At 44.7% G+C, this 21210-nt stretch overlaps 1 protein-coding gene across 2 annotated transcripts in view; it reads left to right on the top strand.

Annotated features, from left to right (window-relative positions):
- LOC121003238 (peroxisomal N(1)-acetyl-spermine/spermidine oxidase-like) overlaps window positions 1–21210 on the top strand; it is a 130199-nt gene that overhangs the window by 8732 nt on the left and 100257 nt on the right. Inside the window, exon 2 of one of the 2 annotated variants that reach the window (XM_040434907.1) lies at window positions 11927–12314. The exons of the other annotated variant lie outside the window; for it this stretch is intronic. Within the exon in view, the coding sequence (XP_040290841.1) occupies window positions 12047–12314 (268 nt within the window). The 5' untranslated portion in view covers window positions 11927–12046. The remainder of the gene's footprint in view (window positions 1–11926; window positions 12315–21210) is intronic. 2 annotated transcript variants of the gene reach the window in all.

The following is a 21210-nucleotide window of genomic DNA, read 5'->3' as shown; positions in this document are numbered from 1 at the left end:
TTTGAGAAGGCAGCGGCGCTATAGCAGCGCCGCGGCCTTCTCACTGTATACCGCTGGCCCAGTGACGTCACGACTAGTATCAACTTGCCTGTGCGGGGCTAAGCTCCATTCAAGTAAACAGAGCTTATCCCCGCCCAGGCCATTGATACTAGTCATGAAGTCACTGGGCCAGCGGTAAACAGTGAGAAGGCCGCCGCGCTGCTGCCTGCTTAAACAGCTGATCGGCGTGGGTCCCGGGAGTCGGACCCCCGCCAATCAGATGCTGATGATCTATCCAGAGGATAGATCATCAGTTTTAACAAAGTGCAAAACCCCTTTAACTGACCATCCAGACTGACCATCACCAGTCCAGATTCCAGTCCAGGCTGTGAATATCTACCCCAGGCCCTGAATGCGTTCTCCACAGTTATAGCCAGCCAGAGAGGCAAACACAGTAAGTTAGCAATGGGAGGGGAGAGGATAGGAAGGGTGAAATAGAAGCAGACAGCAGTTCATTGGGGAAGGGGTGGGGTATAGCACATTATATATAATAAGAAGTAGGCACATTCTATGGTGAAGGATGGCACACTACATAAAAGGCAGCAGCAGAGGGCACAGTTAATCAGGTAAGGCTATGTGCACACTTGCGATCAGATTTCGGTATTCTGTTCCAGCATAGGAGCAGAGCACCGGGATCGCCAGATCCCATTCACTATAATGGGGTCTGTTGGGTTCTAGCATGGGTACCGTTCCTATGTAGGATGATATAACGCTGCATGCAGCATTTAATTTGCCCTCTATTTTTGCTGGAATCTTTGCAGCAGATGTGCTTGTAGTGTAGGCAGTACTATGTGTCGCTCATAAGACTGCAGCCCATTTCATAGGCGGGTTGATAGGATTGCAGACACAGGGGGTCATTTACTATTAGATATATGCCAGTTTTCTGGCATATATCTGTTGCAGATTGCAGTGCAAAGGTTATTTGGGCTGCAATCCTGTTGTGCCTTTTCATAAGAGTAAACAGTTATATCTACTTATTTTAATTATAATGGGTAGTCATTGCCTTTAAGAGCAATGTTAATTTATATTCACTATTTTGTATTGATTTTCATGTATGCCGAAGTAAGTCCATGGGAAGATTACTGTGCCGTTCAAAAAGCTAGTGTTATTGTAATAATATATTATACATTTAGACAGTTAGAAGATACACGGCACCTGCAGATTTAGAGGCTTCCATGTATTTGTTATCTGGACATGAATTCCACAGTGTGAGATATGTCTAGATGTTCCTCAAAGTATACATTCATGTATCAAAGTTTGTCCCTCAGCTCTAAGACAAGGCCTCCGGATGTCAGAGGTGTGTAGTATTAAAAATATCAGGCATGCATGAGTTAACCCTTAATGGTATGATGCTTATAGCTTATACAACAGTGTCACCTTGTGTAATGACCGGCGTCACGCACAGGGAGGAAAAAGGGAAAGCCCTGCCCAAGGGAGAGGGAAAGGTGGTGACCCCTAACTCACCTTGCGGCTGGCTCCTGACTGCCCTGACGTCCCTAGACGGGTTCCTCACCCGTGCGGCGATCACGTGCCTAAACCCTGGCTTTACCTAAAATGAGCCCTAGATAGTGAACGGGCCGGTGGGATCGCTAGTCCGCACCACTGTCACTAAGAGGGAAACACCAGGGAGAGGACAGACAAAACAGACAAACACATACACCCAGGTGGGCGACCACAATAGACCATAAAGGTCCAACAGGGATCCGGAGGGTAGCGTTCTGGACCAACTACCAGAGAACGCAGCAACACAACTCCAGAGGGTCAGAATAGATTTCCAGGCTGGAAGCTCTATATCTGGCAACCAGAGAAGTGTGAGAGGGGAATATAAGGAGGTTTGGGAGTGCTGGACAACGAACAGCTGAGGAGAAGGAGCTACAGATCCCTGAGTGAGCCAAAAGGGTTTGCGAAGCAAACCCAGAAAGCTACCATAAGGAAACAGCCCTATCTTACATAGAGCGTGCAGCCAACCGCTGCAACTTCCTGACCCCGGGTATAACGGAGTCAGGCGTGGTTCTTGACACCCTCGTGACAGTACCCCCCTCTCTACGAGGGGCCTCCGGACACTCAGGACCAGGTCTCTCAGGATGAGAGGCATGAAAAACCCGAACTAGCCTGTCGGCGTTTACCTCAGACGCAGGAACTCACATTCTTTCCTCGGGACCGTAACATTATGAATTTTAAAAGTCTGAGGTAACTCCAGGCGAAAAGCCACGGGGTTGATGATGGCTACAATTTTGTAAGGGCCAATAAACCTAGGACCCAGTTTCCAAGAGGGAACCTTCAATTTAATATTCCTAGTAGACAACCACACATAGTCATTCACTCCTAGGTCCGGACCTGGCGACCGTCTCTTATCAGCCATGCATTTGTATTTAAATCCCATATTTTTCAAGTTAGCTTGCACCTTCTGCCATACCGATGAAAGAGATGACGAAAACCGTTCCTCTTCGGGAACCCCAGAAGACCCCCCCTCTTTGAAAGTACAGAATTGGGGATGAAAACCATATGCACCAAGAAATGGTGACTTGCCAGTGGATTCCTGACGACGATTATTTATGGCAAACTCAGCTAACGGTAAATATGATGACCACAACTCTTGGTTTTCAGACACAAAACATCTTAGATATGTCTCAAGGTTTTGGTTGGTACGCTCAGTCTGTCCATTCGACTGAGGATGGAAAGCTGAGGAAAAGGACAAGTGTACCCCCAAACGGGAACAAAAAGCTTTCCAAAATTTAGAAATAAACTGGGTACTCCGATCCGAAACAACATCGGAAGGGACCCCGTGAAGCTTCACGATTTCAGTGACAAATACCTGAGCAAGAGTCTTAGCATTAGATAGTGCGGGTAACGCAATGAAGTGTACCATTTTGCTAAACCTGTCCACTACTACCAAAATAACTGTTTTACCCGCAGACAAAGGTAAGTCAGTGATAAAATCCATTGACAGATGTGTCCACGGTCTATTGGGAATGACGAGTGGTAATAGAGACCCTGCAGGACGTGTATGTGAAACTTTTGCGCGCGCACAGGTAGAACAAGAAGACACAAAATCCAATACATCCTGACGCAACCTTGGCCACCAAAAACGACGAGATAATAGCTTCAAGGTTGCTTTACTACCTGGGTGCCCAGCAAGTGCCGAATTATGATGTTCCTTTAATAATTCGAAACGTAGGTTCAACGGTACAAACAATTTCTCTGAGGGGCAAGAGACCGGGGCGTCCCCCTGGGCCTCTAACACCTTCCCCTCCAGAACAGAGCGTACCGCAGAAACAACCACTCCTCTTTGAAGAATGGGCACCGGATCACTCACATTACCCCCTCCAGGGAAACAACGAGATAGTCCATCAGCCTTGGTATTCTTTGCCCCAGGACGATAGGTAATCACAATGTTAAACCTGGTAAAAAATAGCGACCACCTAGCCTGTCTAGGGGTGAGACGCTTAGCTGATTCGAGGTACAGAAGATTTTTGTGGTCCGTAATCACAGTGACGGGGTGGACTGCCCCCTCTAAAAAGTGACGCCACTCCTCAAATGCAAGTTTAATAGCTAATAGTTCCCTATTGCCAATATCGTAGTTCTTTTCTGCTGCAGATAGTTTTTTAGAAAAGAAAGCACAAGGACGCCATTTGCCAGGAGACGGACCCCTAACTCACCTTGCGGCTGGCACCTGACTGCCCTGACGTCCCTAGACGGGTTCCTCACCCGTGCGGCGATCACGTGCCTAAACCCTGGCTTTCCCTAAAATGAGCCCTAGATAGTGAACGGGCCGGTGGGATCGCTAGTCCGCACCACTGTCACTAAGAGGGAAACACCATGGAGAGGACAGACAAAACAGACAAACACATACACCCAGGTGGGCGACCACAATAGACCACAAAGGTCCAACAGGGATCCGGAGGGTAGCGTTCTGGACCAACTACCAGAGAACGCAACAACACAACTCCAGAGGGTCAGAATAGATGTCCAGGCAGGAAGCTCTATATCTGGCAACCAGAGAAGTGTGAGAGGGGAATATAAGGAGGTTTGGGAGTGCTGGACATGGAACAGCTGAGGAGAAGGAGCTACGGATCCCTGAGTGAGCCAAAAGGGTTTGCAAAGCAAACCCAGAAAGCTACCATAAGGAAACAGCCCTATCTTACATAGAGCGTGCAGCCAACTGCTGCGACTTCCTGACCCCGGGTATAACAGAGTCAGGCGTGGTTCTTGACACCCTCGTGACACCTTGATATGAGCAGTTAATACTACACCAGTATCAAAAGTGCATTCTGGGTAGTATTATGACATCACATTCGTTATCAATGCACACGCCCATCCAACAATGATTGGAAATTCCAAACTAGGAGGGTGTATTCATTTGATAAATTTTGGGTTAAGAAACCAAATACCAAAAAGAGGGGGGAAAAAAAGACAGAACGAAAAAAACCTAAGAAAGAAAGGGAGATCTCTGGAGAAAGATTTGGATTATCGGAAAAACTCTTGAGAGCTGACTGCGCCAAGACTCTGCACATCACTTGACCCTTGGGTAATGTACATTTTTATTTATATGTAGTATTGATCTAAATGAATTGGCTTGATACTTAGCCAGATACCTGCTCATTTGCAGACGTGTAACGTTAGTTGCTACATCAATATTTTCGCTTGATTTCAGTTACGATGCATATAACTGAATAAAGGGGATAATATTGGAGAAACTCTCTGTTGGGAATCTTTATATTCCCTAGTTTGATATCAAGCCAATAATTTATAAGATTTTTTGCAATACTACCCCATATCTGAGATTGGTCATCATTTTGGGACAGAGCAAGTGCTCGTATCTCTCATTTTCTTGATTGAGTTTTTCGCATAATCCATTGATTTGATATCTTTCACAATTTTAAAGCCGTATTGCATAATATTCTTGTGTTGGTTGAGTAGTGTTTTGTTGGCACCATATAGTGGTAAATTCTGGGTACTGCATATCATTGTATATTATTGAAATTTACGTTGATTAATTTTTGATTGTATTTTAAACTATTGTATAATAAACCATTTATATTTTTGCATAGACGCTTGTACCCTGTTTTACTGATTGCACAAAGTAATCAGTTTCTCGATTGAACTCTTTTTGAGATGTTTATGTCCATCTCGTGGATCAATATCATTTGCATAATTTTTATTTTGATTCATTAATATTTATATATATATATATATATATATATATATATATATATAGCATTTGCTTTATATACCCGACAATCTGCGACTTTTCCCCGCTCATATCAGGTCTAAATAAAGGGGGCAAGCTGACAGGCTCATCTCATTTATCATTTTCTACGCCTGTTTTAGGTGTAGAAAATGTTCTAAATCTACGCCAGCAATGACGCTGGCATAGATTTAGACTGGCGGTGAATGCACCGAAGTTATGTAGCGGCTGGCGCCTCTAGATAACTTCGGCGGATCCACCGCCAGTGCAGAGGTTATTAAGACTGGTGTCTAAAATGACGGTCTTAATAAATGAACCTCACAATTCATGGGGAAACATGATGAGGCTGCAGTAGTTCGTGATGGTGGGTGGTAAGTTTGTAGCAGTCCATGATGGGGTGGGGGAAGATTGCTGATGAGAATTTGGACTTACGGTGCATGAATGGCTGGGTGGTGGTTGGGAAGATTTAATGGTACATTTTTTCCTTGCTGGTGTAAAGAGGAGGGCAGGGAGGAGCCAGGCAGGTAGTGCGTTAGGTAGTAGGAGGGGCCGTGAGCAGGGCATTTTGGGCCCAATTCAGATTTTTGCTATGGGGCCTAATGATTTCTATATACCCCCTGCTTATTATTATACGGTGCTTACTGGTTTTAGAAACACCCTACATGGGGCCCTAATCTTTTGCCTGGACATACCACAGGGCTCAGGAGTATAAGAGCACCATGATCATTTGAGGCCAAATGTGGTGATTTACGCATCTTGTGCTGACTGAGTCTCTGAGGCAAAATAATAAATGAAATCCTCCAGAAGTGAAGGGTTCAGAAGGTAAAGACCACCTTCTGGCTTTGCAGGGCAACAATTGGTTTACAGGTGCCATGTTGCTTTTGAACAGCCTCTGCGGACCAGTACAGCCATTTTCTGACAAAGTTTTTATTTGCTGGTTGTTACGGACGCGAATATACCTAATATGTGCATTTATTAAAATTGTACTTGATGAGGGGTATATTGTAAGGATATTTTTTAAGTACTGGTTGGTTCTGTCCCTTTAATTATGTTCCCTTTTCTTATTACCATTCTGTGTAATGATGTGCCTTCTAATGTTGTACCCATCCCCCATTGTGCTGATAAGACCACATTCCTGAGTGATCTCAGAAACATGCATGCTGCACAATGGCACAATGAAGGAGGAGCTAACAGGTTTAAACTCTGTGGCTCACATTCATTTGGGAGACTGCATTGAAGACTTCATTCTAGGTAGGATGTAAATATTGATTTGCCCTATCTCTTGTACAGCCTGGAGTGTGTTATAACTTGGCATACAGCCATGTGTTAGAGCATGACTGATGGAATCTCCACCCCATTTAGGTTAGTGATGTATAGATTTTGTACTATTCAGTATGTGATTTGTTTGTATTATAGTATATTTAATCACACTTAGCATACGTACATTTATTCATTCTGAAATCTTTGGAATTCATGTTACATAACAAGGGGAAAGGGCAAATTTTGTTCACTCTTTTTGCTGTTTTTATTTTTTTTTTTCAATTTTTTTTTTTTGTCCCACTATGGGACTTCAAATTTTCTGGGTTTAATCCCTGTTTTAATGCAGTACAGTGCATGCTGTATTGTACTGCATTGAACTGTCAGTTTTACACTGACAGTTAACCTATGAGACCCAGCCTGAGGGCTGGGCCTCACAGGCCTCCATAGCTGGCGGGGCCCAAAGCTATTGCAAGGCCTGAAGTTGCCATAGCAGCCATTGGCCCCTTTTCATCACAGTGCTGGGGGTCAATGGGGTCAGAGAGGGAGCCACTACCCTCTGCAAACCCCACAGATACAGCGGGCAGCATTGACCGTGGAATGTGAGGGGTTAATCCATCACTGAAAAGCATCAGAACTCACTTCCCGCTGCACCATATGTGTAGTTAACATGCTGGAAGTAGTTAAGCGGGAAAGGATGCAGTGCTCGGACCAGCCATCATATTGGGAAGCCATTATGTCTGTGTGAACATAAAACTAGGTGTATGACATCCAGGAACGTGGAGCTCTCTCACTGTGATGACTGGTGGGGGACCTGGAGTCCAGACCCCCTTGATCAGTATTGATGGCCTACAGGAATCAGCAACCTCCAGCACTCCAGCTGTTCTGAAACTATAACTCCCAGAATCCTCCTTTCCCTTGTACAGGAGTTACAAGAACAGCCAAGTGTGCATGCTGGGAGTTGTAGTTTCACAACAGCTGGAGTGCCAAACATTGTTGATCCCTAGCCTACAACATTGATGTATGGCAGTGCACAATACAGTTCAGTTTCAGGGATCTCAAGTCTCCTGGACATTCAGGGAGTCTCCCGCTATTAGATAGCGGCTCCCTGACGCCCGTATGTGAAACAATATATCCCGGAAAGGTTTACTCGCAGTAAACCTTTCCGGCAACCTGTAGCAATTTTCCCCTTCTCAGCGCGTGCGCACAGTGCAAGAAGAAGCCGATGCCAGCAGTCCGCAACGGCGCATCAGGCTGAGCGAGAGGGAGGGAGAGGCGGCACTGAGGAGTAGAAGGCGGCGCTGGGCACGAACGGCAATGCGTGCGGTAGGGCACCATGCATCCACAGACCTCCCCTGCTTGGGCACCTTAATTCAATGATTGACAGGTTACTAAAACCTGTTTTTCCACAGAATAAAGCCACAAATAGCTTTTATAAGGCCACCTTAGAAATCAGAATGCTACCCTGGACATGAGCATATGTTTAGCTCGCAGGGCTTATAGGTGGTGACAGAATCCCTTTAATCATATACATAAATATGATAATTTGGGTCAGGGTAATGAGCCCAGTCCTCCACACCATAGAGCAAAGTGTGCAGATAGGGAGTTAAATAAAAGTGCAGAACCCCTTTAAGTTAAATGTAGTGCCCAACGCACAATAAAATACCAATTGTTTTTACAAGATATAAAAGATGAGGTTATAATGAGTAAATATATACCCAACATGCACAGGTTAAAAATTGTGTGCGTCCGTGAAACTGTGACAAAATTCAATACCCCCAAAAAGTCCATTACATAACACAATATAAAAAGGGTACACCTTATGCTTTTATTTCTTTTAGGGACTTCTGCATATTAGGAAGGCTAAGCACAGGGAAGGCTGCTCAAAGTATTTCACAGTTCTTTTCAGCAGAAAACCAGAGAAGACAGAGAAGGTCACTAGAGCTGAGGTATACTTTACATCTTTCGTTGTTGAGCATAACCTGCCATTCCAGGTGTGTAAGCACACAGGCAAGCTATTCAGGAAAATGTTTCCTGATTCAGAAATAGCAAAAAACTATGCCTGTTCATCAACAAAGACAGCAGCTATCGTGAACATGGCACTGGAACCAGAATGTTCAGAGGAACTGTACAAGTTGATTAGGATAGAAAAAAGACCATATAGTATTTTGGTTGACGAAAGCAATGATATCATGTGTGAGAAAGAATGTGCCATTTTAGTCAGGTACTACCATGAAACACAGGATAAGGTAACAGTTGGATTTGTAGACATGCCAGTGTGCAATGATGCCACAGCTGCAAATATATTCAACTCCATTGCATCATCCATGCATGACAAAGGCCTTGAATGGTCTAATTGTGTAGGATTTAGCAGTGATAACTGCAATGTTATGATTGGCAAAAACAACTCTGTATTGTCAAGAGTGAAAGCACAGGCCCCTCATATTTACAGTGTTGGCTGTCCAAGGCACCTGGTCAACATTTGTGCCAAAACTGCGGCTAAGGAGCTTTGAATGTCACCTGAAGAACTGCTCATTGACATCTATTACTACTTTGAGAAAAGTTCTAAGAGAAGAGAAGACCTAAAACAGTTTCAAGAGTTCTGCAATGTTGCCCAGCAGAGAGTACAAAAGCATTGTCCTACACGCTGGCTTTCTTTAGGAAAAGGTTTGGACCATCTTCTCCACCAATGGCCAGCTTTTCTATCATATTTTGAATCAAAAAGTGAGATTCTGAAGTCATCTAATATTCTGAAAAGGCTGAAAGATCCCCAAATGAAACTATATGCATGCTTTTTACATAATCTCACACAGTGCTTTGACAAATTCAATTTGATATTTCAAAATAAGGCACCTATCCTCTTCAAGTTGAATCAGAGCGTACAAGAGCTCCTGCTTGACAGGGCAAGCAGATTTATTAAGTCGAAGGTATTGAGAGAAAACAAGCTTCGGGAAATAGATGTAAGCAACACTGAAATTTACCTTTCAGATGAAGAGCTATTTGTTGGGTACCTGGCCACGATGCAGTTGCTAAGTGAGGAAGGACAAGAGATGCCCCCTTACAAGACAAAGCAGTCCTTTAAAGATGTCAGAGCATTCTATGTCAGGAGCATTAAAAAAATCTTGGAGAAGTTCCCAATGGGAGACCAAGTCTTGAAGAATCTGTCAGTGGTTAATATGGAAAACCAAGATGAGGTGAAACCAGAGCAGATTTTGATTTTGGCAGAGAGATTTCCAAATGTGATCAAGGCAGATGCCAGAGAACAGCTCCACGTGGAAGTCCTGGATTATGTCTCAACAAATCTTGAGGGACTGGTGCCAAACTACAAAAGTTTACCAGTAGATGAATTTTGTCCAAAGTAAAATCTGTGAGCACAGGGCAGTTGAGGTTTAAAGAGCTCTGCCAGCTGATGAAGTTGCTTTTGGTGCTGCCAAATTCTAATTGTGATGTGGAAAGGGCATTCAGCATTGTGCGTCACATTAAGACGGAATTCAGAAGTCAGCTGTCTCACAAAACTCTTGTGAATCTGATGTCTTGCAAAATTAACAAATTTATTGAGACAGACTGCTACGAGGACAATTGCGGACAAGAATAGGACATGTTCTATTTTTTTCAGGAACGAAATTGCGGATCCCGAAAAAACTGATCCCGAAAAAACGGATGTGGATCCTGAAAATGCGGATGCGGATCCAGGAAATGTGGATTTGCATCCGTTCCAGCCCCATTGAAAGTGAATGGGTCCGCAAATTGCGGAACGAATGCGGACCCAAATTACGGACGTGTGAATGTACCCTTATACTCGCCTTTAACTGTTACAGCTGCTGCATCAGCACAGTAACCTTGTTATATGTTATGTTCTGCATATGTTTGGAAAATGTAATAAAAAGATTGTGAAAGAAAAAAAAAGAAAACCTCCCTGAAATGAGTTTTTGCAGGTTGGGACGTCTGCAGTTTGGTGCAATGTTCATGTGTGTAGGATGGGGTTACATGGCGATCCTCGGCACATCAGCTATCACACAATAAAGAACCTGAGTGCAGCCACAGAAATGAACAGGGACGCAAAGTGACTTGCAGGTTGTGAATAAGGCAACCGTAGAATCAATAAAAAACCCAACCCTGCTGGTTATTATATTAGTTATATGACCAAGTGGGTGGGGGTTGTATGGAGGGTGTGGGCGATCTTGGCTAGCTGCCGGAGAAGTAGCAGGGAAGTAGCTGTGGTGGGGACTAGTCTGGTTACATCTCCCCATGTGCTGTTCATTTGATGGCTAATCCCTGCCCTCTTTACACTGGAGCTGGAGGGTTACTTTAGTTTTGGTTCACACATTTTTTATGGTGCTTTTGATGACTTTTGTGGTTGTTTTTACACACTAGTGTTTGGGAGATCGGGGAACAGCCTGCCAGATCTCTCTGGCTCCAGCTTTGCTCGAAACTACATAAATGCCGTCCCTCCCCATTAACCCTTTCCCGACATATGATGTAATAGTCGGTGAGCGCCCGATCACTGCAGGGGCCAGGCAATCCCTGATAGCCAGGCCCCTGCTGTATCTACCGGATTCGCTGTAAAAACCAATGCCGGCAGATTACCCCTTCTATGCCACGGTCAGCGCTGAAAAAACTGATCTGGTACTCAATGCAGGAGCCTAAAAAACTGGATCCGTCACCCATTGACTTTCAATGTATTTAGTGGCGGACCCGTTTTTTCCGTTTTGATTTCACACAACCGCACCCTAACGGAACGGATGCATCCTGATGTGCAATATCAAAACAGATGCGTTTAATTCCCGTATTGAGATCCTCTGCCGGATTTCAATACCGGAATTAACAACGCAAGTGTGAAAGTAGCCTTAGGGTCCATTCACACGTCCGCACTTTTGCTCCGGATCCGTTCCGCAATTATGCGGAACGGGTGCGGACCCATTCATTTTCAATGGGGACGGAAAAGATGCAGACAGCACACAGTGTGCTATCCGCATCCACATTTCCAGTCCGCGACTCCGCAAAAAAATAGAACATGTCCTATTCTTGTCCGCAGCTGCGGACAAGAATAGGCATTTCTATTGGGGTACTGGCCTGGTGCTTTGCGGATCCGCAAAACAGTGCGGACGTGTGAATGGAGCCTAAGAGTGGGTTCACACAAAAGCTTTTTGTGACAGTGTTTGGTGCAATTTTTTGAGTCATAGACAGACGTGGGTTAGAAGGGAATGAGAATTATAAAGAAATGGCCTATACTCTTTCCTGCTGAATCCACTTCTAGCTTTGGCTCAAAAAAACCTATATGTGAGAAACCAGCTGAATAAATAAACCACATGCAGTTAAAAAAAAGACCAAATGTATGTGTGTGGGGCCCCTTAGGGACGTGGCTGCTGCAGAAGACTCCAAAATCATAATGAAGCAGGAATCTGTCCAGTAAAAAGTGTACGTTTTTTATACATTGTGCAGATGTGGAAACATAACTGCTTCCAGAACCCAGACAGAAATGTGAGATAAAGCAAGCAGGGACACTCTGCACATCTCCCCTGCATCTTCTACTTTGGTCGCCACTTTCAAGGAAGAACAAGAATGGTCATCAACATGCAGACGGGGCTGGCTACCAGACTCCTCCTCCTTGCCATCCTGCCGCTTGTGGCACTGTCCGATACCAAGCACGGCTCTACTGACTCGGAAGAACCAGAACCCTTGGGTCCTCAGGGTCCAGTCGTGGTCATTATCGGTGCTGGAATCTCTGGTATTGCAGCAGCAGAGAAGCTGCACAAACATGGCTTCCAAAATATAAAAGTCCTAGAGGCTACTGGGAGAACCGGAGGCCGGATCCGCACAGAGCGTTTCGGTAATTCTTTTCTGATATGTCTTTTATGGTGTAGTAATGGCAGGGAAAACGCTTGGATGGTGATAAACGTGTGAGTGAAAATACAGGAAAGACATGTATTAAGACAAGCTGTTTGTTACATGGTGGCGCTGTTCATATTGGAGCTTAGGTTGTGTTCACATTGCGCACAAAGTGGCAGTGGAACAGACTAGTGGATTTTACGGTTTCTTGCATATCTGGACTATAATGGGACCTTGAAGCTTTCCTGCATAAATGCCAGTCGGACAAATACTACAGCGTCATTTGTCCGGGCGAAAGCTGGCATTTATGCCGGAGAGCGATTGGATTCCATTATCCCTATTAGATCCCGGTAGTCTTTTCCTCTTACAGAACAGACTACCATAGTTTGTGCTACAGATGTGATCCTACCCTTAGGGCTGTTTCACACAAGCAAATGTATTGTAGGAATCCCGCTCCATGTGTAAGTGTGATCCTCTGTTCTGGACACTGCTCGTCTTGCAGGAGAGCAGGGCATTATCATGATTTATAATGCTGTGTGCCTCTGCATGACCTTACTGTATTTCTACAGGGTCATACAGACATGAGGCTGTCACTATGATCCTGTAGAACAGGGGTAGGCAACCTCCGGCACTCCAGCCATTGTGAAACTACAAATCCCAACATGCATATTTGCTCTGCTCTTTTCAGAACTCTCTTAGGCCTCTTTCACACGGGCGTCATGTTTTTGGCCCGGATAAGATGCGGGTGCGTCACGGGAAAATGCGCGAGTTTTCCGCGCAAGTGCAAAACATTGTGATGCGTTTTGCACGCGCGTGAGAAAAATCTGCATGTTTGGTACCCAAACCTGAACTTCTGCAGATTGTATTACTTTCCCTTATAACATGGTTAGAAGGAAAAATAATAGCATTCTTAATAAAGAATGCTTAGTACAATAGTGCTGGAGGGGTTAAAAAAAAATAAAAAATAATTTAACTCACCTTAATCCACTTGTTCGCGCAGCCGGCTTCTCTTCTGTCTTCTTCTTTGAGTAATAGGACCTTTGATGACGTCACTGCGCTCATCACATGGTCCATCACATGATCTTTTACCATGGTGATGGATCATGTGGCGGACCATGTGATGAGCGCAGTGACGTCACCAAAAGTCCTTTTCCTGTGCACAGCAAAGATGAAGACAGAAGAGAAGCCGGGCTGCGCGATCAAGTGGATTAAGGTGAGTTAAATAATAATATTTTTTTTTTAACCCCTCCAGCCCTATTGTACTATGCATTCTGTATTAAGAATGCTATTATTTTCCTTTATAACCATGTTATAAGGGAAAATAATAATGATCGGGTCTCCATCCTGATCGTCTCCTAGCAACCGTGTGTGAAAATCGCACCGCATCCAAACTTGCTTGCAGATACTATGCGATTTTAACGCAGCCCCATTCACTTCTATGGGGCCTGCGTTGCGTGGAAAACGCACAAAGAGGAGCATGCTGCGATTTTCAGAGTGATGCGTGAAAATCACCGCTCATGTGCACAGCCCCATAGAAATGAATGGGTCTGGATTTAGTGCGGGTGCAATGCGTTCATATCTGTTGGCTTATATCTGTGGAAAAATAAATATATACTCAGTTTCATTTTCTATTTATGTGTCAAGTTTCTATCATTAAAACCAAAAGCTAACTGTCAATACTAGATTACACCTACCCTGTATCACTGTATAACTGGCTATCAACTGATCCGGCGGTCTATGCAGTATTCTCAGGTCTGCGCAGGAAGAACACGTGCTCTGGTGAAGTCACTTTGCTGTTCACATTACACAGCATTCCCGTTAGTCCTAGATATAAGAATGCTTAATACTATCATTTCATTAATTGTAAATAGGAAACTGTTCTGCATTACTTTATTTTACAACTGTTAAAGATGTGGCCTATATAGGGATTCTCTGGGAAAAAAAGATTTTTGGCAAGTGCCCGCAGCCTGCCTCTCTAAACAGATGATTCATGCTTACCTGCTCCCCACCACTTTGGTTCTCCACACTGCCGTCTGCATATCCATGTTCTGTTCTGCGCTGTGTTTACATCTGGCACAGTGTGGCCATAGTAGTATGCTCTGCAGCAGCCAATGACTGGCTTCAGCAGTGACATGGCCACAAGCAGCATGTCATTGCATGTCATTGGCAGAAGCAGAGCACTTGACTATGCCCATGCTGTGGTGCATATAAACATTGCGGGGAACGTAAAATGGACATGCAGGATCAGACACAGCGCGTGCGCAGTGAGGGGTAGGGAGATTTAACAGAACAAATGTCCATCAGATCTCCCTACCCCCCACACTACGCAGGCGCGGTGATCGGATGGATGTTCGGTTGAAGAGATCTCCCTGCCCGCTGATGCGCACGTGGGGTGTATCCCGACGGGAGTAATTAGCCGCGCGTGCGCACTTGTCCATCATTTTTCCCTACCCTCGAACCGCTGCAGAAGTTTCCCTACCGTCGTTGTGTGCCTGCGCAGCGCGGCACACCTCCTTCCAAAGCTGGGAACGCCATGTCCGGTGCGGCCGCGGCACAACAGGAGGTGACGAGGGTAGGGAAATTTATCGGGTAGGGAAATTCGTTAGAACACCGGCAGGTGGAGAAGAACATTTGCATATTGATAATGTCAGCCAGTGTAATAGGGATAATTGTGGTGACAGAAACCTTTTAACCCCTTAAGGACTCGGCCATATTTCACCTTAAGGACCAGGCAATTTTTTGCAAATCTGACCAGTGTCACTTTAAGTGCTGATAACTTTAAAACGCTTTGACTTATCCAGGCCATTCTGAGATTGTTTTTTCGTCACATATTGTACTTCATAACACTGGTAAAATGGAGTAAAAAAATGTCATTTTTTTTATTTATTAAAAAAATACCAAATTTACCAAAAAATTGCAAATTTCCAAGTTTCAATTTCTCTACTTCTATAATACATAGTAATACCTCCAAAAATAGTTATTACTTTACATTCCCCATATGTCTACTTCATGTTTGGATCATTTTGGGAATGATATTTTAGTTTTTGGGGACGTTACAATGTTTAGAACTTTAGAAGCAAATCTTGAAATTTTTCATAATTTTTCAAAAGCCCAATTTTTAGGGACCACTTCAGGTCTGAAGTCACTTTGTGAGGCTTACATAATAGAAACCACCCCAAAAATTACCCCATTCTATAAACTACACCCCTCAAGGTATTCAAAACTGATTTTACAAACGTCGTTAACCCTTTAGGTGTTCCACAAGAGTTAATGGCAAATGGAGATTAAATTTGAGTATTTAAATTTTTGGGCAAAATTTCCATTTAAATCCATTTTTTCCAGTAATAAAGCAAGGGTTAACAGCCACAAAAATGCTATATTTATTGCCCCGATTCTGTAGTTTGCAGAAACACCTCATATGTGGCCGTAAAATACTGTATTGGCACACAGTACGACGTAGAGGGAAAGGTGCGCCGTATGGTATTTGGAAGGCAGGTTTTGCTGGACTGGTTTATTTACACCATGTCCCATTTGAAGCCCCCCTGATGCACCCCTAGAGTAGAAACTCCAAAAAAGTGACCCCATTTTAGAAACTACGGGATAGGGTGGCAGTTTTGTTAGTACTAGTTTAGGATACATATGATTTTTGGTTGCTCTATATTACACTTTTTGTGATGCAAGGTAACAAGAAATAGCTGTTTTGGCTCAGTTTTTTGTTGTTGTTATTTACAACATTCATCTGACAGGTTAGATCATGTAGTATTTGTATAGAGCAGGTTGCCACGGACACGGTGATACCTAATATGTATAATTTATTTTTTATTTATGTAAGTTTTACACAATGATTTCATTTTTGAAACAAAAAAAAAATCATGTTTTAGTGTCTCCATAGTCTGAGAGCCATAGTTTTTTCAGTTTTTGGGCGATTGTCTTAGGTAAGGTATCATTTTTGTGGAATGAGATGACTGTTAGATTGGCACTTTTTTGGGGGGCATACGACTTTTTGATCGCTTGCTATTACACTTTTTGTAATGTAAGGTGCCAAAAAATGGCTTTTTTGACACCGTTTTTTTTTTTTTTTACGGTCTTGACCTCAGGGTTTAGGTCATGTGGTATTTTTATAGAGCAGATTCTTACGGACGCGGCGATACCTAATATGTCTACTTTTTTTTACGTTTAACATAAAAAAGCATTTTTGAAACAAAAAAATCATGTTTTAGTCTGAGAGTCATAGTTTTTTTTTTTTGGGCCATTGTCTCATGTAGGTGCTCATTTTTTGCGGGATGAGGTGACGGTTTAATTTGTACCATTTTGGCGTACATACGACTTTTTTGATCACTTTTATTACCTTTTTTGGGAAGTAAGGTGGGCAAAATTTCAATTTCATCATAGTTTTTATTTTTATTTTTTATGGCGTTCACCGTGCGGGGAAAGTAACATGACCGTTTTATAGATCAGGTCATTACGGATGCGGTGATATAAAATATGTGTAGGGAATTTTTTTTTTTTTTTCATTTTTAATCAGTGATAAATGTGTTATTTTTTATTTTATTTTTTTTCACTTTTTTTTTTGACCCAGACCCACTTGGTTCTTGAAGATCCAGTGGGTCTGATGTCTGTATAATACAGTACAGTACACTATATAGTGTACTGTACTGTATTTTCACTTTACAAAGTCTGATTAGACTTCTGCCTTTAGCAGAAGTCTAATCAGCACCATGGACAGCCTTTGATCAGCACCATGGTGCTGACACTCTGCAAACCACTCGGCCATCCAGAGAGAGGGGGCGGGCGGATGATTGCGCACCTGCCCGCCCCCCAGCACCGCCCTGATGATCATGCGGCCCTCCCGCAACGGCACGCCTAACCCCGCTACGCCCGCCGGCACATAACACAGAGGGCTGCAGGGGGGAAGGTTAAACATAAAATAAAGGAATTTTGAAGTTTCTGATCCCCGTGGTCACAGGGATCAGAAACCTCCCGAAAGCGCTGCAAACCGCAGGTCTGAATTGACCTGCGGTTTGCAGCGATCGCCTATATGGGGGGGTCACAGGACCCCCTGGTCATTGACCCTGGGTGCCTGCTGATTGATTTCAGCAGGCACCGGGTTCCGATCACCGCCCGCCGAGCGGCGGTGATCGGAAATACATAGGACGTACCGGTACGCCCTGTGTCCTTAAGGACCGGGACATCAGGGCGTACCGGTACGCCCTATGTCCTAAACAGGTTAAGGGTGGGTTCACACTTGCGTTCTGGCATTCTGCTATAGGTTCTGATTATAATGGAACGCACAGACGGAATGCAAAACGGAAACCTTTAAGAGGCATTCTGTTTTGATCCGTCATAGTAGAAGTCTATGGGCAATCATAACGGATCCTGGCGACAGTACTTTGTTTTCCGTCTTGCATAACGGAAACCAGACCAGACGGATCCATTATAATTGCCCATAGACTTCTATTGTGACGTATCAAAATGGAATGCCTCTTAAAGGTTTCCGTTTTTCATTCTGTCTGGGTATTTAGTTATAAATGGAGCCTATAATGGAAAGCCAGAACGCAAGTGTAAACCCACCCTTATTTGCTTGTATACAGTAATTTTGGTACTGGCAATTGATAGTGCGGACAGCGGGTGAGAATGCAAGACCTGTTCCCGCATCATAATTGCAACATAAAATGACAGCAAGTTGCAGAAAGCAAAACTACAACTCCCAGCACGTCCTGAAGGTTTGCATCTGACAAGGCATGCTGGGAGTTGTACTTTCCAAGGGGGGGAAGGCAATAAAATGTGAATAATATTTTTTTAATAGTATTTTAACAGTTATTACTGGAATATGGTATTACCTATCTGGACTAGCCTGAGACAGAGAGCGTGACGTCCACTGCCTCTTTCTTGCTCACAGGCAGGAGGCAGCTAACTGAGCACCCGCGGCACACTATAAACCCGCCACTGCGCTCTGCAGAGTCTCCAAGGCGCGGCGGGAAACCTTACTGGCTGCGTGCCTGCGCTGCGTAGGGATGCTCTGTACGGAGAGCGCAGCGCAGGCACGTCATGTATGAGGAGGCGGGGCCCAAGAGCAGCGCTGCGGGGAGCGATCTGGAGAGGAGGCGCTGGGCACTGGCGGGCGGCGGCTATGGCAAGTGAAGTGGCGAGGTGAATGATCATGGCCTGGATCAGTCATCTCGCCACGCCCACTAATATGACAAGTCTGAGGAATCCTGCTCATTGAAGTGGCAGGCAGCGGTGCTGGCCAGCTGGAAGCTGGACAGCTGCCTGCCGCACTCACTAATCATTATGAATGAAAATGCCAGGGGCCCACCGAGGGTTTACCCGGTTCCCCGGTGGGTCAGTCCGAGCCTGGCCCCATCGTCCATCCTCTCACAGGTCTGACCGGGCCCTCTGCACTCACGTTCCACTGCCATGGCTGCTGGGGAGGAGTGGGGTGGCAGGAGCAGTACCAGCTCCATCAGCAGCAGCCTGAGTCTAGAATCACTGATGGGTAGCTTTCTTCACCCGTATAGTGAAGAAACTATTCACCAGCAGCAGCAAGACATGAGGCAAAACCTGAACCAGCAGGTGGGGGCATACTTGGACTGCACACTGCCACCCTGCATCAAAGATCCCCTGGACTACTGGGCAGCCAAACTTGATTTGTGGCCGCAACTGTGCCCTGGACAAGCTTTCCTGTCCAGCCAGTAGTGTGGCATCAGAACAGGTGTTTAGTGTGGCAGGGGGCATAGTTACCCCAAGGAGAACTTGCCTTTCCACCTAAAATGTGGAGATACTGACCTTTGTGAAGATGAATCAGGTGTGGATCAACCAGGATTTCCACACACCATTACCTGATGCATCAGACTACATCATTCTGGGTGCCACACCCAAACTTTGTCAAAAGAGACCCATTTCTTCTGGTCACCTGCTTCAGCCATTATTCTGATGCTGTCACCCGCCTGATGCTACACACCTGCTGCCAGGTGATCCTACTGCCACCCACCATCTTGTGCAGTTACTGCCACTTCTTTTGCCCCCCCACCTCCCTACTCTGTGACTGGGCCACTGTGTGGACACCTCATGCTGTTACCACTTCACCACTCTGTGACTGGGCCACTGTGTGAACACCTCATGCTGTTACCACTTCACCACTCTGTCACTGGGCCACTATGTGGACACCTCATGCTGTTACCACTTCACCACTCTGTCACTGGGCCACTGTGTGGACACCTCATGCTGTTACCACTTCACCACTCTGTGACTGGGCCACTGTGTGGACACCTCATGCTGTTACCACTTCACCACTCTGTGACTGGGCCACTGTGTGGACACCTCATGCTGTTACCACTTCACCACTCTGTCACTGGGCCATTGTGTGGACACCTCATGCTGTTACCACTTCACCACTCTGTCACTGGGCCACTGTGTTGACTCCTGATGCTTTTGCCACCTCACCACTCTGTCACTGGACCACTGTGTTGACTCCTCATGTGACTATGAGAAGGGTAATAGAATAGGCGGCACTCACCAGCGTAAATAAGACAATCCTTTATTAGTACAAAAGGTAAAATCTTCGGGCTGGAGCATGTGGTGCTCACCTGTGTTATTTCACACCACATGCTCCAGCCCAAAGATTTTATCTTTTGTACTAATAAAGGATCGTCTTCTTTACGCTGGTGAGTGCCGCCTATTCTATTACCCTTCTCATAGTCATATTATTTGCTGTTGAGGCTGTGCACCACCGTTGACGTTTTAAAGGGACAGGTAGTTTAGGACCGGGTACATACACATATATTGTGACGTCTGGCAGTGCCGCCTATCTCTCTCTTCTCCTCACCATTAATGACTCCTCATGTGGTTGCCACCTCACCACTCTCACGGGGCCGCTATTGTCCCTGTTTAACCTTGTTGACTATTTAATTTACCCTTTTTCTGATTTGTCAGAAGGACAGAAAAATGAGAAACACAATGGATCCTGTCTTTGGAGCAGCCGTAAGGCCTGTATCATATGGATTTGGTCCCTATTTTGCATCAGGATTTGCTCATGATTTGGAAGCCAAAAGCAGGGGTAGGTACAAAACACAGAAGACATGCAAACTTTCCAATCACGTGTCATCTCTGTTTTGGATGCACTCCTGTTTTGTTTTTTGTTTTTTTGCCTTAGCAATATTGATGGATTACTGAGCAAATGCTGACCATGTGAAGGTGGATGCTCAAAAAACAGTATTCGTTTTTGGGGGTTGTTCTTATGACGGATGAGAAGAAGGGCAAAATAAACAGTGATGTCAACACAAACTTACTGCTGACACCTTCTCCACTCTGTCAGGGGGACACTACTTGTATCAGCGTGTAACAGAATAGGTTCTATAGAAATCTATGTGGAATCAGCTGACGACGGTGTAAAACGAGTGTGCTCTTTCACTTTACAGTAGAATCCTGGTCCACTGTTCCTTATACCTGCCGCTAACATTGACCTGTAAGTTTTGACCCCGTAACTGACCAAATAAGTGAAGTGTGAACTGAATCTAAGAGTGACGCCTGTAATCTGCGTGTCATACTGACTCACAGTACTGTTTCACTACCACAGCGGACTCCCTATGCATGCTTCTGCAATGCACAGTGTTCTACACCAATATACAGGCTGTCTTTTAACGCGATTTGTCATGAATAAATTCGGATCGAATCGAATCTTTTTGGGAAATTCGGCAAACCGTCTAAATCGAATTTTTGAAAAATGTGCTTATCTCTAGCGATGGTGCCAAGAGAGGACATGTTTTTTCTTGGCAGACTGTCCAGACGAATACTGCTGAAAGCCCACAAGAGGTGTCCATTCAAGGTTCAGCTATATTCAGTGGTGCTACACTCTGAGCAGGTCCACAGCATTGAAACCACAGCCAAAATATGTGTCA

The sequence above is a fragment of the Bufo bufo genome, chromosome 6 (genome assembly GCF_905171765.1).
Source record: "Bufo bufo chromosome 6, aBufBuf1.1, whole genome shotgun sequence".
NCBI classification, from domain to species: Eukaryota; Metazoa; Chordata; class Amphibia; order Anura; family Bufonidae; genus Bufo; species Bufo bufo.
The sequence above is the reverse complement of the archived record's forward strand: the minus strand, read 5'-3'. Positions and strand labels throughout refer to the sequence as shown.